This window comes from Mirounga angustirostris, unplaced genomic scaffold (genome assembly GCF_029215605.1).
Source record: "Mirounga angustirostris isolate CCGP_5_RB_7025 unplaced genomic scaffold, mMirAng1.0.hap1 SCAF_6, whole genome shotgun sequence".
Taxonomy (NCBI): domain Eukaryota; kingdom Metazoa; phylum Chordata; class Mammalia; order Carnivora; family Phocidae; genus Mirounga; species Mirounga angustirostris.
In genome coordinates this window covers 7455038-7471481 of record NW_026991714.1, presented here as the reverse complement: position 1 = coordinate 7471481, position 16444 = coordinate 7455038, and the positions used below count along the sequence as shown (strand labels likewise).

Genomic DNA, 16444 nt, shown 5'->3' with positions numbered 1-16444 from the left:
CTTTACTAAGTAGGAGAGTCCAAATAACTGCGTAAGTATTTACATCCTAAGAACTTAGTAGCCCTTTGAAAAAATTATGCATACAAATTGGGAAAAAATAATGTTTATTTTATTCTTAAATAGCCACAACTACTTCCAAGTTGGATGTGTGTACCTATTGGACCCTGCACAAATTCACACACGTTGGAATCAGATTGGACACAGACATTCTCATTTCCTGTTCTGTGAGGTTGTTCACGAAGTATTGGTTTTTCACCACGACAAATGCCAGAACCCAGGCTCACAAAGATATGAATGGAAGGCAATGTGCCTTGAGCTAGGAGTTCAAGCAGGGTACAAGAGATACTAACAATCACTGTTTCCCATAAAATTTTAAAATATCCCAAAGCCCCTGAAGTCCAGGGTGCCTCCGTACAGTCTGGGAACAGCAAGTTTAGAAAACGGCAAATCCTAAAAAATTCTAGTCAACAAGAATTGACTAGAACACAAATTGATAACCATGGTTGACAGAAGTATATATCCATTATAAGGAGCACAAATGGGCACAGCAATATACCCTAGATCTTTTGTAACTGAAAGTAACGTGCTCTTACGTCCTCCACAGCCAAAAGAAAAAAAAAACAAAGTTGTTTTTAATTTATGTGAACTGTGAAAATAAAATGAAACCTTGCTCACATGGAGTCGGGAGGCCAGGAGGGGGAGCTCTCACCCCCCATGAAGCCGTGTCAACTCCAAGAAGCCTCATCAACTAGGCCCCCCACCAGGGCAAGAGGTCCACTGAGTCTCTACAGGAAAGCCTCTTCCCCTGCAACTCCCCCAATGAGAAACCATCACCACCCTCGTGCTAGGTTAGTCTTTTCTGAGCCCAAGAAAGGTGGTTCTCTTAGCGTTCTCAAAGTTCCTGCATAGCAATTACTTTGCCGTGCTTTCTGCTTTTATTCCTTAGCTGTGAGCAAAAACAAAACCAAAGTGCCCAAAAAGAAGAATTTTTTGTCATATAATGAATCAGACTCTGTTTAGACTCTTGCTTTTCTTCCAAGGACTCTGATTCCAAACAACCCCTCCCAACCTCCTCCTTCTTCTCCATAAAATAACATATTTCTCTCCTTTGTTTGTTGGACGAGCCTATGGTTTTTGCTGCAGTTTACTTGTACCAAATTGCAATTCTCTGCTATTCCCAAATAAACCCATTTTTGCTGATAAGATAACTGGCTGTTTAATTTTTAAGGTCAACACAGCTGATACCGTTTTTTGACGAAACTCTTGATTCAGTGACTGCTGCAGCTCCTGAATATCATCTGAAAGCTGTTTGAACTCTGCTTGTTCTTCAACTGGAACAGAACTAAACACAGCAAAATAGATGAAAATAACATATATCAAGTTCTTAACTTTGCAAGGCCAAAATAGTCTCTGTCCTCAAATGACTCAAATGGAAAAAAACAAAAAACAAAAAAACTATCTGCTTTCGTGTTTCTGAATTCTCATCCTTCCATGTGACAGAGATTTAAAATAGATGACCTGGCCTCTACAACACAGAAAATAAAGATCAGATGGGCTCCTCAGCCTTCCACCACCGAACCTGCATATGGACTCATCTGCATTCGTACCTGCCTTTTCTAACTCAGCTCCTAATACAAGAAGCGCAACATTCCCTTCCCTGTTCAGTGCCGGCTCCTGCCTGGCTCCTCTCCTCGCCTCCCTCCCCTGGATCATCCATTCCCTTTGCTCTGCCTGTCCTTCCTAACAGCACCTGCCCATGTAAAAGTCTCTGCCATGCGCACCATTCTCAACTTCTGCTTTTGAGACATGGTACAGAATTATGGTTTTAATGATCATTTCCCTGACTGCTAGTGAGTTTAATAATCTTCACATAGTTAATTAGCTATTTGTATTTATTCCTCTGTAAATCCCCTGTTCTTGGCCTTTGCCCATTTTCCTATTATCCTTTTGCCCTTGGTTTGTAGTTCTTCGTATTTTAGGAATATTACACAGGTTTTCTTACTAGGGACAGTGCTGCTCTGCTGGGTAGGCTGCAGATACTCGCCCCCAGTTTGTCATTTATCTCTTAGTTTGCACTAAATTTACCTGTGAAATTTTAGTATCTGCCTCCTATTCCCAGTCTTTGCAGCCTACTGCTGTCTCTAAGACAGTCTATACCAGGGCAGGTTAGGAAAGCTCTCCTGTGAAACAAAGAAACTCAAAGCCATCAAGAAATGAGAAGGGACAGGAAATCTTTCTGCTCAAAATCGATCTATCTGGCCAAGAACTCTAACTCCCGAATGACTCTCCAATATGCCCGATGAGGCAAAACAAAACAAAGCTCTCTTAACAGAATTAACTGGCTTTAAGGAAGAAAGAGAGTCCACTTAGTTACTACTCACCTATAGAAGATAAATACTTCCAGACATAATTTAGGAGGCAAGTTAATGGCTTTAAACATCTCAGGCTAATTCACTAACAACAAGAATAAGGTAAAAGAATATATTATGTACTAAGAGTTAGAAAGGAGGAGAACGAGTTTTTCTTTTTTTGGAACAGGTAAACTTAAATAGTCTGCTATTTAGTGAGGAAGGTGAAGGAGACTTGAGGTAGACTGCAGGGTTGTCAAATACTACTCATGATTCATTCTGCATCTTGAAATTACATTTATTTTATTTGTAAATCTCCTACTTACTCAAGTCTCTCCAATTTCATTAACGCTTCCTGGTGAGCAGTATTTAACTGGTGCATTTTGTCCAGAGATGATTTCTATTAAAGCAATTTTCATATTAGTGCTTTTCAACACAAACAGTGATGTGTTTAAAAAAAAACATCTACCGGTACACACTGCAAAATGCTTACTCCTCAGCTTTCACTATCAGAAATAAGACATTTTTAAGAGAGAACAGGCATTCATGATGAGTGAATTAGGAATTTACTTATTCACGCATAAATGCTGACTTCTTACCATAGTCAGGCACTGTGCTAAGTGCCAAGAATAATACCCAAGAAGAAGTAGTTATAGTTGGGACTTAAGTAGCTCATTCTCCTTGAAGGGTCAGATACACGCATGTAAGTCTACAAACAACTTGCTACAGGACCAAAAAAAATGACATCCAGCCCAACCCGGGTAATGGCTGGGGAGGAGCATCACAGGGTGCTTTGTAAAACTGTCTGAGCTATGTCTTAAAAAATGAGGAGAAATCAGCCAAGCAAAATTGTATGTTTCTGTGTGTATATTAGCAAATCTACGTGAAGTTTTGGAGAGTGTGTGATGTTTGGGAAGTATAAGCTTGACATGATTTGTGCAAGGAAGCTTCTATCTATACAGCTCAGTGTTGCTGGAGCTGAAGTTCTAATTATCTGGTGTTACTCTGGCACTTTTCTAAGAATATGATAACCCAAAACTGAGGACAGATGGAAACAAATCACATGAATGACCCATAATCTTTCCAAATTCTCTAAATTGTTGATGAAATGAGTTTCCATCTGTTAAAGTGATTTACTTGGACTGGATCTTATAATGCACTGTTGGGCAAGCATGATAAAACATCATTTTAGGCCATTTTTTAGAAAGCAAACATAAACCTCAAATATCTCAATTAAATAAAGAACACTGCACTATCTATTAAACTCCAAAGGAAAAAAATATGAATTCGTCACTATTTCTCTTCCCTTACATTTCCTAATATAGGAAAAGGAGCCTCAGCTGTAAGATTAGAATAAAAAACCCAGCCTTTCCCTAATGTTATCCAATAGCGAAGAAAATCTCATTCTGATACATGCTTTCCAGTAACGAAAATCTGCAAATTACATAAATATTAAAATAAATTTGATTCTAACAGCCATCCGACAATTAGGTATCTGTGACAACTATTTCAAAACAGATCAGCACTTTATAAGTGATATTACTGATCTGCTACGTGACTCAAAAATATGTTTAAATCTTACATATTGCCAAAGAAATTCCATATATGTCTCACGGCATGCTTCTCTGAAGTGAATGAAGTTGATAATGCCACTTAAAAACCGACTTGTCCGTTTTGCCTCTAAAATAGAAAGCAAGATTCCTTAAGTAAATCTTTGAAACAAATGTAAAAATAAAAATTCATTCTCTCCCACAATATACTCTGCTCATAGCACATAGAATAAAACTGCATGCATGCTATAATGAACCAAAGCGCAAAAAATGTGCTCTAATATAAAGATCAGAATTATCTTTGCATTAATAACTTAAAAAAAAAAGTAAATCATTTTTGGTCAAGAGAGAATAATAAGGAACAGATTTACTCTCCCATTTTAAACTAGAAAACCAGATAAAATATACAAGGCAACCAATTTTAGACACCAGACAACAGGCAATACAGGACAGCCATCCCTAAGAGAAACAAATGAGGTGAACCCTATTAATGCACCAGCCCAGTACTTGGGCGTTTTCAGGCTGTACTGCAAGGAGGGAGAACACAAACAACTCGCAGGTTTTGCTGAGTCACAAAGATCAAGTTTCGAGTTTGGAGAGGTCAAGGCAACTAGAATTTATGAGTTCTAGAGGCCTTGGCCTTTCCCAACTAAACTCTATCTTCCTGACAGCCTCTATAAATATATTCTATAAATATATTCTGTTTGTTCAGGAAGACAGAGCAATGCATCAGCATTAAAAGAGAAGGGGAAGATTTTTTAAAAAGACCCAAATCAAACTTTTGTCCTTAAAAAATAAAATATCTGCAAAAATAAATACACTAGGTGGGATTAGTAGCAGATCGACCTGACAGATGAATGCATTAGGGACAATGAAGACACAACAATAAAAGCTATTTAAAAGGCCAGAGAGAAAAAATGGATAGAACACCTATGTGCTGAGGGACAACATCAAGGTAGCATAACAAATGTGTAATTGGAGTCCCACAAAAGAGACTGGCAGAAAAAACTTGTATAAAATATCTAAATATTTTCTAAATTTGATGGACACTATAGACATAGTCAAGGAGATGAGTGAGTCTTAGTGGGGGTGGGCAGGGGGAGAGGAACACAACAACAAACGGAAAGAAAATCCCCAAAAGCACATTATAATAAAACTGCTAAAAACTTGTGATAAGGAGAAAGTCTTACAAGCAACTAGACTGGGGGAGAACCAAAAGAAAATAAGTCCAGGCTAAGCAAGGAGAGGAACACAACAACAAACGGAAAGAAAATCCCCCAAAAGCACATTATAATAAAACTGCTAAAAACTTGTGATAAGGAGAAAGTCTTACAAGCAACTAGACTGGGGGAGAACCAAAAGAAAATAAGTCCAGGCTAAGTAAGCAAGTGGTTTGGATTATTAACTTTCATGTAGGAATCATTGCTGATGCCTTAGGGGCTTGGCGCTGAGCACCCTAGCAGATGGGGGACTCTAGGAAGGCTGCATCCTTAGTGAAGAGGTAGATTGGGGCAAGAAAAATCTCTCATGCCAGTGAGGGAAATGACAAAGCTCCTAGTGTCTCCTAGCCTTGTCTCTGGGGAGCAAAGGATCTCTGAGAATTCCAAAGCTTGAACCTACTGCCATAAGGATTTTTAGTTTGAATTAAACTGTATATGTGGTCCAAGAACTCCCAAATTTGGAATTAAAAAGTGATCTTTAGCCAATGATAACCCAGGAACAACTGCCAAAAGCAGAAAGTATCCCAGGAGGGATGTGGCCTCAACCCCAGCAGCAGAAGACCATAGGACGACTCTGCTGAAGACAAGCTTAGATTTATAATCCAAAGGCAGGTGTGCATATGCACGCACACACGCGGAAGACACATCTGTCATCAGTTTGTGGTATGCAGCTAAAGCAGGACGAAAGGAAAATTTATAGCACTAAACATGTATATCAGGAAAGAAGAAAGGTCTCAAATTAACGTCCTCACCTTCTACCTTAAAAAAAAAAAATACGGGAAAAAAAACAGCAAATCCAAACTACGCATGGAAAAAAAGAAGGAATAACAATAAGTACAGAAACCAATAGAGAACAAAAACATAAATAAAATACAGAAAAATCAATGAAATCAAAAGCTGGTTTTTTGAAAAGATAAACAAAATTGATAAGCCTCTGGCCAGACTGGTCCAGGAAAACGACAAGAGTGAAAAAACAAATGACAAATGTCAGAATGAGAGAGGGGACATCACTACTGACCCCAAAGACTGTTAAAAATGATACAGGAAGATTATGAACCACTTTATGTTAATAAATTTTCCAGCGTAAATGAAGTGGATAAATTCCCTGAAAAGGGGAAACACCAAAGCTCACTCAGGGGCGTTGGCAATAAACCACCAGCATTTGATATTATCAGTGTTCTGGATTTGTGCTATTCTAATAGGTGTGTGGTGGTTGGTCAATTGATTTTTGACAAGAAGTGCCAAGGTAATTCAATGGGAAAAGAATAATCTTTTCTGGGGCACCTGGGTGGCTCAGTCGTTAAGCGTCTGCCTTCGGCTCAGGTCATGATCCCAGGGTCTGGGATCGAGCCCTGCGTTGGGCTCCCTGCTCAGCAGGAAGCCTGCTTCTCCCTCTCCCACTCCCCTGCTTGTGTTCCCTCTCTCGCTGTCTCTCTGTCAAATAAATAAATCTTTAAAAAAAAAGAAGAATCTTTTCAATAAGTGGTGCTGAAATAATTTGATAACTATATGCAAAAAAGAAAAAACCTGAACTATGACCCTGACCTTACATCATGTATAAAAATTCAAGCATTAAATAACAAAAGCTAGAACCATAATATGCTTGGAGTGCCTGGGTGGCTCAGTCAGTTAAGCGTTCAACACTTGATTTTGGCTCAGGTCATGATCTCAGGGCTCTGAGATCTAACCCACAGAACCCCGAGGAGGAGATTCTCCCTCCCTCCTTCTCTTTCCCCCTTCACATGCACACTCTGGCTCTCTCTCTCTTTCTCTCATAAATAAATAACTAATAAATAAAACTATAATGTGCTTAAAATATACGAGTAAAATCTTAGCATCTCTGAAACCAAGATTTCTTAATAGTACACACAAAAAAAATGGTTTTATGAATCATTTTTATGAAAAAAAATTGATAAATTAGAATCTTCAAAATGGAAATATATTTTGCTCTTCAAAAGACAGTTATAATACTAAAAAGTCAAGTAATGGATTGGGAGAAAATATTTGCATAATACATATCTGATAAACTATGTGTTTTTATAATATCTGAAGAAGACTTACAATTCAATAATAAGACAAACAATTATAAAATAAAAAAAAAGACAGGGGCGCCTGGCTGCCTCAGTTGGTGGAGCATGTGACTCTTAATCTCAGGATTGTGGGTTTGAGCCCCACATTGGGTGCAGAGATTACGTAAAAAAATTATTCAAAAAGACACTCCACCGACGAAGATATATGGACAGCAAATAAGCATATGAAAATATGCTGCTATTAGTCATTAGGGAAATGAAAATTAAAACCATGAGATACAGCTATATAGCCACTAGAAGGGCTAAGATTAAAAATTTCCAATATCAAGTCCAGGGGAGGAAATGAAGCAATTGAAACTACAGATGCTGTTGATGGTTATGATGCCGCCACATTAGAAAACAGTTCGGCAGTTTCTTAAAACTTTAAGTGTGTACTTAACACATGAACCAGCATTTCTACTGCTAGGTGTTTACCCAGAGAAATGAAAACACATGACCTTACGAAGACTTGTAACCTACGTTCAGAGCAGCCTTGCTCATAATGGCCAAAAACTGTAAACATCCAAATGTCTATCAGCTGGTCACTGGGTAAATATATTGCAGTTTATATTTACAATAGACTACTATTCCAAAATAAAAAGAAACAAAGAACTAATAAATGTAACTAACATGGATGAATCTCAAAAGCATTCTGCTAAGTTAAAGACACCAGACACAAAAGAATAGACTATTATTTCATTTATATCAAATATCAGACAAGTCAAGAAACTACAGTGACAGAAAGCAAATCAGTGGTTGCCAGGGAAGAGGGGTTGGTCAGAAGTAATCAACTTCAAGGGGACCCAAGGCAACTTTTGCAGGGCTACCGAAATTTCCATACATGATCATGGCGGTGGTTATACAACTATGTACCTTTGTTAAAATTCTAGTTATACATTTAAAATTGGTGAATTTTTATTTTGTGTAAATTACAGACCAATAACAAAACAAAAAGGTAGAACAGAAAGAGGAAAAAAACATTTTTAAATAGCACATTGAATCTCTTGCAACATAAAATAATTTGATGCATAAATATCAGAGTCAAATGAATTAAGGGACATTTAAATAAAGTTAAGAGAAATTGACATGTAAATACAACATCAAGACTAATCAGTGCTAAAAGATATTTTCTTCATAGTAAAAAGTAATTGCTACATTTGAGAAAATTGGTGTGATGAATCCACTATGCAGTACCACAGCTTGTATATTACTCATATCCGTGTTTTCAAATTTACAGGATATCTTTTAAATGTAAGGAGTTAAGAAAAATGGATCAGAAAAACAGCTTTCCTATGGACCTACAAAGGAAAACAATTCCAGTAAAAGGATATAAAAAAATTCATCCTTAAAAATGGGATAAACTTTCTAAAACCAATTATCTGTAGTTTTTATTTTTACACTTATTGACAGAGAAGTAAAATATTAAAGTCAGACATTAAAAATTGTTTTAAATTCTCACTTACTTGGATATAGAATATCAGCAATCTCAAAGTCATTCACCCGACAGATGGGCAGAAATGAATCCCTTAAAGATGAAGTGGAGAAAGAATATTTTAAGTTATATATAAACCATACAATATAAACATTTTATTTTCCAAGAGATTTCTGGATATGTTTCTCAATGTCCAAAGACCAAGTCAGAAGTCAACTACCACGCATAATCCTGTAGCACAGAAATCTATGTTTTCTGTACACTGCACAAGTATTCAAGCAATACCAAGGTAAAGTTATAAATTCTAATAAACAACACACACTTTTGGAGGTACTAGGACTCTTTAAAAACTCAAAACCTCCAAACAATTTTAGATTCACAACATCTTAAAACCCCACTGAAAGCAGAATGGATAGTGCCACAGAGGGAAGCAGTTAGTTCTATTTGAAGAAGTCTACAATTTTCAATGTACTGATGGAGTGGAGAGGGAGATGATAGAAATTCTCCAAGAAAATCCTGTCATTAAGAAAGCTTAATGCAGGCGCCTGGGTGGCTCAGTTGGTTAAGCAGCTGCCTTCGGCTCAGGCCATGATCCTGGAATCCCAGGATCGAGTCCCGCATCCGGCTCCCTGCTTGGCGGGGGTCTGCTTCTCCCTCTGAGCTCTCCCCTCTCATGCTCTCTCTCTCTCTCACACACAAATAATAAAATCTCAAAAAAAAAAAAAAAAAGAAAGCTTAATGTAATGAAAAAATAAATGTATGTAGTCTCAGAAAATAAAACCACTTTACTCACAGATGAATAAATAAATTGCTGACCGGTAAGAAGCCTTCCATGATATGTGGATACATGACTTCTGAGTTCACTGGCATCTAAATGTAATATATCACAAAATCTAAGTTACACATTGATTAAACAAAATGAGAAAAGTCTTCAACCTCAAAATAACTTTTTTTTTAAGTAGGCTCCATACCCAATGCGGGGCTTGAATTCATGACCCCTAGGTCAAGAGTCATACGCTCCATTGAGCCAACCTCGTGCCCCCTGTTAATCATAAATTAAGATCAAAATAACCTTATTATCATTAAATGTTTAAAACTTAGTAAACAATAACGACCCTGGCACAAAACTAGAGTTGTTACTAATAATGCTAGGTTCACAGCAGGTCCTCAGTGAAGATTTTTTAAATGAATGAATGAAGGGGTCAAGTCAGCATTTACTAAATCAGGAGCTATGCTCAGCATTTTACATGTATTCTTCTTTAATTTTCATAACTACCCTAAAACAGTGTGCTATCCCTATTTTATACACAAAGAAAGTAAGCCTTAGCAAGGTTTCATAGCAAATATGTGGCAAAGCCTTTGATTTTTAAACAATATGTAATCATATTGGTGAGATTCTAAAGATAGTACATTTTTAGTAAAACTTCAGATCATGCCCTGAGGATTTAACAGCAACAACAAAATTAAGAAAAATGACTTTTCCTACTAGCAATACCTAATTTGCTAAAAGCTCAGATGCCTTATTTCAATTGTTTTCAATCTTAGTGTACATCACATACTCTAATTTGGGAGTCCTTTCTCAGAAGAGAGAGTATGTGTGAAGACTGTGCTATTGCTCATTAGCCTCTGAAGACAAACCTGTAAATCTGTGAATAACTACACAGCACCAATAATTTCTGTCATTTAAGTCTTTTACTACTGTTGTCTTACTAAAGCTATCAATATAAGCCACTATTATACCTAAGATTCTTTTGCCAGTGACATTAATTTTATATAAGCCTTTGATTTTGTTAAAAATAAAGTCAAGAACTTCCTATCCTGAAACCAGTATGCAATATGAACAAGGGAAATGCAGCAAAAGAAAGTAATTTTGCCTCATCTTAAACCCACCATGTAAAAATGCTCCAGTCGAATTCCATATACTATTTGTAAGGCTCTCATGTAGATCATGTGCAAGACTTCAGGCTACAACAGAAAAACAACTTTTAATACTCTGATGCATGACTCGACAGCTGAATCACCATCATCTGATATTGTAGACAATGGATGCAAAGAGTAACAAAGTTACTCTATTTCTCTTGAAATATTTCTTAATTTTTCCAAATCTTAAAACACATATATACTTATCAGTTTGCTCAGATATAATAAGTGGTCAGTGAGATCAGTTGTTTAAGCTTATATACAGAATCCAATCCAAGCAATCCATCCACATTAGGGAAGACGGGTTAGTCTTTCAAAATAGACTGCAGGCATGGGGCAAACATAATGGCACACTGAGGGTGTATTTTTTTTTTTTTTTTTAAAGACCATGGGCAAACTTATTTCACACTTCAGATGTTAAGGTTTCCTGAGAGGTTAAAGTTTAAGTGAACACTATTATCCTGGGGGTATAAATTTAATAGAGTAGCATGGAATTTTCAAAAGTTTTATCTTTTAATTCAGCAGCTGCCAAATACTGGCCTGTAGAACCTGTTCTGACCCATATACAAGTTCATTTATTCTGAGATTATTCCTTCCATTTTAAAGAATTACAAAGGGACTGAGATCAAGAAGTTTGAGTTCTACATCACTAAACCAGGTTTTATTATGTTATTACTTCAAGACCAATGCAGGAAAATGGAAGGAGACTTTGGGATTTTCTATGACACATAAATAGTTTTTTTGCATTTAATAACTAAAGAAATAAGAACAAAGCCTGTCAAAACAAGTCAATCCCCCCCTTGGGGCATAATGCAAGAAAATTAATCCATAAGTTTCCAAAGAGAATTGTTTCTAAGCACTTTTTATGGTTGGAAACCACTTGGAATAGGTTCCTTCAAGTCCTACCAATAAATGATACACTCAGACCACCACTACAATAATAAAAAAAATGTAATATACTTTAATAAGTCTATGATTTAGAAGTGTTTTTTTTAAGGAAACAACCATATTAAGGAATTGAATTCCTAATGGAAATGTAGATGTCACCTCACATATAAACTTAACATTATTTTAAAATTACACTTGGTGAGAGATTGCTTCTGGATTAAAATGATTGGCCCACATCAAGTAGTAGGGTACATGCCCTTTTGCAAATACTATAGGCCAAGTAGTTTCATTTCTTTTTAAATACCATCATCCACATGGAAACACAATCACATTGTACCTTTGGATTTGGATAAAGATCATTCTTGGAGAGGTTTTTACCATCAGCTCCTGTTAAGATTTTGTTGCGAATATGAATCACAATCTCAGCCACATTATATCTGGGGAAAGACAAAGTTTCCATCTTGGGAATCTCCTAGTCTGAAGGAAGAAAAAACAAAAGATCAGAAACATGGACAACTAGCTATTCTCTTTATCTGGAAGTTGATAAATATAAGCAAAATTAACAAGCTAACGTTGAACTATTCATAGTAGTGTTAACTATCATCAAACATCCTAGTAAGATAACACAAATTACATACATATGTATATCCTAGATTGTAAATGTGTATATACATGTATGTATTCTGAAATATCTTTTATTCTGAAATGGTTTTCTTTCTCTAATTTCCTAATGCTCTTCTCTTTCATATGGGAAAGAGGATTTTGCTCGAATATACGTGAAAATCCCTGTTTTTTCTTTGTTAAATTTGGGGGACTTAGGTTTTAACAAGATTGGTCTTGAGAATTAATCCTCCAGGCAAGATATATAGGCAACAGTATCAGCAGAAGCTATATATAAACAGTACCAACATAAGGATAATAAAACTGTACTCTGATCTAATATCCTATTTGATGTACACATAGTGAGATGGGCAATAAGATTTAAGATGCACGTAGGAAGAGAGAGGGGAAAAAATACAGTAAAAATAGAATGCTGTAATTGGTAGGAATTCCAATCACCAGAGAGATAACTTAAAACAACAACAACCACTTTCCCCTAATGTCCTCAGATGTGAGATACTCCCACCTGTGTCCCCCTACAGCAGTCGTTGTCACAATTTTGCACCCCTCCTGCGGGGGGATATCTGGGTATGTGTGGCGACATCTTTGGCTGTCAGGACTGGAATGGGGGTGCTACTGGAATCTAGTGGTTCGAGGCTCATGCTGCTAAACAACCTACAATGCACAGGATAGCGCTCCCACCTCCACTGCAGCAAAGAATTATTCAGTCCAAAAGTCAGTAACGCTGAGGTTAAGAAATCATGTCCTAGAGCCTTGCCTTTAACTGTTGTAATAACTGCCACAGTGTATTGTGAGGTTTCTAGAACTCTGACACTACATTCTGAGCCCCCGTAAGCTGACATCTTTGCATTTTCTTCTTATTTCTAGCCGTGCCCGGCAGGATAGCAGTAGTAACAGCAGGAGCACCAGCCATTGCAGCCACCGCCCCTGCGTCTCAGTTGACAATATCGGATTTATTACATACAGATCACCTGTTCCGTGAGGAAGTAGCATAATTCAAGAGCCCCAATGTGAATATACTCAACGTTGCAAACAAACTGAAATGACCCACAATTCCGGAAATCCATTTCTTTAGGTGCCTAATATTTCTTAGAATATTATAGTTAAAAGAAGCTTCGGCAACTTGCCTAATCTCTGATAAATGTAGAAAGCCATTCTGAAAGATGACCGACAAACAACTTGGCACTTCTGCGTGAACACGTGCAAACATCACAAAGTTCACCAACTCTCAAGGCAACTTTTTTCCACTTCAGTATGGCTTTAATAATTAAATAACTCTTCCTCACACTGTGTAGAAATCTGTTTATTGTAATCTTTACCCACTGGTCCTATTTCCAGTCAACGCAACTACAAAGGAAGTATTAATTTCTGTTTACATGACACCACTTTTGAAAACGTGAAGAGAGTTATCACATCTCTGCTTAGCCATCTCTTCTCTAAGGTTAAGTATAATTTAAGTAGAACCACTGCTTATATGACATTATTTTAGAAACGTTACCATTCTACTCAATTTCCTCTACAACAATTTTGTCCATGTCTTCTTAAAATGTAATGCTCAAAGTGAACACAATACTCCAGGTACGGTTTGCCTAGGGCGGAATAGTAATATAGTAGACACTGGCCACGCTACTCTAGTCTACAACTGTAGCACTTACTGACTCTGTCTCTGTTTCTCTCTCTCACACACACACTCACACAATCAACTAAAACTCACAGAACTTCTTCAATGTGACCCATTGATATCAAGCCAGGACTTCTCCATGTTTTTCTTAACATAATTATTTGAACCTTAAGCAAGGATTTGCACTTCCCATTATTGAATTTTATAATTTTATACTTTCATTCCATAGTCAGCATCTTTCTGACTCCAGATCCTGACGCCTCACATATTAAATGTCCTTTTCAGCATAAATACACATTCCACATTTTCATCTAAGTCATAGATTTAAAAACCACTGATAGAAATACTTGGCCAAAAGATTGTAGAAAAAAGTCACTTTTCCAAAACAAGCTACATCTGGATCAAAGATTATCACAGTAAGGGTGCAGCTGGTTAAGCAACGGACTCCTGGTTTCGGCTCCAGTGATGATCTCAGGTTGTGAGATGAAGCCCCAGGTCAGGCTCTGCGCTCAGCATGGAGTCTGCATGGGATTCCCTTTCCCTCTTCCCCTCCCATTCGCGCTAGCTCTCTCTCCCAAATAAATAAATAAATCTTAAAAAAAAAAAAAAAAAGATTATAAGAGAGAAAGAGTAGGTGTAAAATACCTTCGTAATCATTACCGCACATCCTTCTCTAATGTGTCTTGCATTCTATCAGATTAATCCTTATAAACACTGAATGCATCATGTAATATCTTTACAAAAATACTTCAATTACCCTACCCACCACATCAAATTCAATTTTTTCTGTTGGTTTCTAAAACACTCCAAAATTTAATAAATCAGTGAATTTTCTGTTTCAAGTTAGTCTCCTCCAAGATGTTTCCCAAACTCCCAATGCTTCTTTTTGGAAGCATCTCCCATATCCAATTTCTATCTTTCTTTGATAGTACAATTTCAATTCCAATTCATCTTTGGGAGGTGGGGAAAAAGCCCTTCCAACTGAACAGTATGAGGTCTCTAGTGGGATAAAGCATATAAACAACCTAATAACATGTAGAGTGACCCTCAGACCGTCTAGCAAATAGCAGGTATTAACTGCTAATTATCCCTCTGATTTCTTTATATTTGCAACACTGAGAAGCTGGACAGAGTAGATGTTGAGAGAATATCTGTTAAATCATACACGCTTCGTTTTACTAAAACTAGTTCATGAAAGCAAAATTCCAGGAGGCAAAGCCTAAACAAAAACCACCTCAATAAATTAGGTAAAAAGTTTCCTGAACTCATTCAGGGAAAATGAACGTGCTATGCATGCACAGTGCCATATATTCACCGCTCTTTTCCTTTGATTCTTAGATTAAGTATGATATCTTTGCTCTGGCTAAGCGATGTGTGAGCAACGGAGATCTGTAGAAAGTTGACGAGCGTCTCAAACCTACTGCCTTCCAAATAAATGGGTCAAAAAAAATATAAATACAAGCTTCAACTGGCCAGCTTCAGCCCAAGTTTCTTCTCACACAGTCTACGTGGCAACAAACACTCATCATTTCGCAGGAGCTAAGCTCAGGTTGTTTCCGGGACCAACACCAAGTTAAAAGAACCCTATCTCCCGGGGCCTGGCTTCTCCAGCCTCCTCCCCAGCGCTACGCGCAACGAAAACACTGCCAGGCCCGGCGTCCAGGCTCCTGCCCGCGCCTCCGGAGGGACGGCGCACTCGGGCTCCCGTCCTCCCGAGTTTGGTCGCGTTCACTTACCGCGGCGGCCAGCCGCCCGCAGGAGGGCGAAGAGCTCCGGAACCGCTGCAAGCGAAGTTTGAAGTCAACAGACATCAGCCGTCAACGGTTGTGTCTTTTCAAACTTGCCGCCTCCCACTGGAAGTCCCGCCCCCTCCACCCAGCCCACTTCCTGCGCGGCCGCGGCGCCGGGTGCCGGTAAGGCTCAACAGACCCGAGGCGGGTGGGGCTTGTGCGGCGAGAGAAGGCGCCGGGCTCTAGGCGGAACTGTTTTTTGCGGCGTTGGCGTCGAGTCGGACCTGGATTCCACAGGAAGTGGGAGCGCGGCGGTTTGCCGGAAGGGCGGGGAGTTCCGGGAACGGGGTTGCCGCGGAGTTCCGGGAACGGGGTTGCCGCAGAGTTCCTCCACATCGTGGAGGGCTCCCCGGGCCCGAGGTTGAGAGCAAAAGCGAATGGACAGTTTCTAGAGACTTGAGCTAAGTTCACAGTGAGAAGGGAGAGAGGGTGTGGGGTTCTCCGTGGGGCAGCGTAAGTCCTAGAGTCCCAGAGTGATGATACTAATACCGATATTTTGACATCGAGTATGAGCGCACGGCTTCTGTTTTAGGCTTCATTAAAAGGGGAAGGAAGAGGGGGCGAGTAGATACTGTCATCAAATGAGGGATCGAAGTCAGAGAGACCATGCAGCTGGCCAAGGACGCTCACAGTGTTCACAAGTAGCACAACCAGGATCCAGACACAAATCCCCTGATTCTGCGTTGGTAAACACGACTCCGAGAGGTGAAAGGTACCCAACGGTTCATCCGGCCAGAGCCTTTCACTTTTACAGGCAGGCAAACGGGGGCTTGGAAGTGATTTGTTCCCTACTGTGCGGTAAGCGGCACTGTCCAGAGTAGAAGCCACTGTCCTGATTGTAGCTTTTCCCTCCCTCCGGGCATCTCTCCACAGTAGCCAGCAAGGCAGGTGCTTCCCGACACGGACTGTTCCCCAAACGTGCACGTGCCCCAGTGAAGGGCGCTTCGTACATGATCGCAAGTCAGCGTCCTGCAGCGCAAGACAC

At 38.7% G+C, this 16444-nt stretch overlaps 1 protein-coding gene across 1 annotated transcript in view; it reads right to left on the bottom strand.

The window, feature by feature from the left end:
• NUF2 (NUF2 component of NDC80 kinetochore complex) overlaps nt 1-15539 on the bottom strand; it is a 30224-nt gene extending 14685 nt beyond the window's left edge. Inside the window, exons 1-8 of the mRNA XM_045876811.3 lie at nt 15406-15539; nt 11765-11904; nt 10510-10584; nt 9413-9489; nt 8651-8712; nt 3931-4028; nt 2675-2748; nt 1246-1342 (exon numbers count right to left, since the gene is read on the bottom strand). Coding sequence (XP_045732767.1) covers nt 1246-1342; nt 2675-2748; nt 3931-4028; nt 8651-8712; nt 9413-9489; nt 10510-10584; nt 11765-11887 — 606 coding nt within the window. The 5' untranslated portion in view covers nt 11888-11904; nt 15406-15539. The remainder of the gene's footprint in view (nt 1-1245; nt 1343-2674; nt 2749-3930; nt 4029-8650; nt 8713-9412; nt 9490-10509; nt 10585-11764; nt 11905-15405) is intronic.
• Nucleotides 15540-16444: the final 905 nt, after the last annotated feature.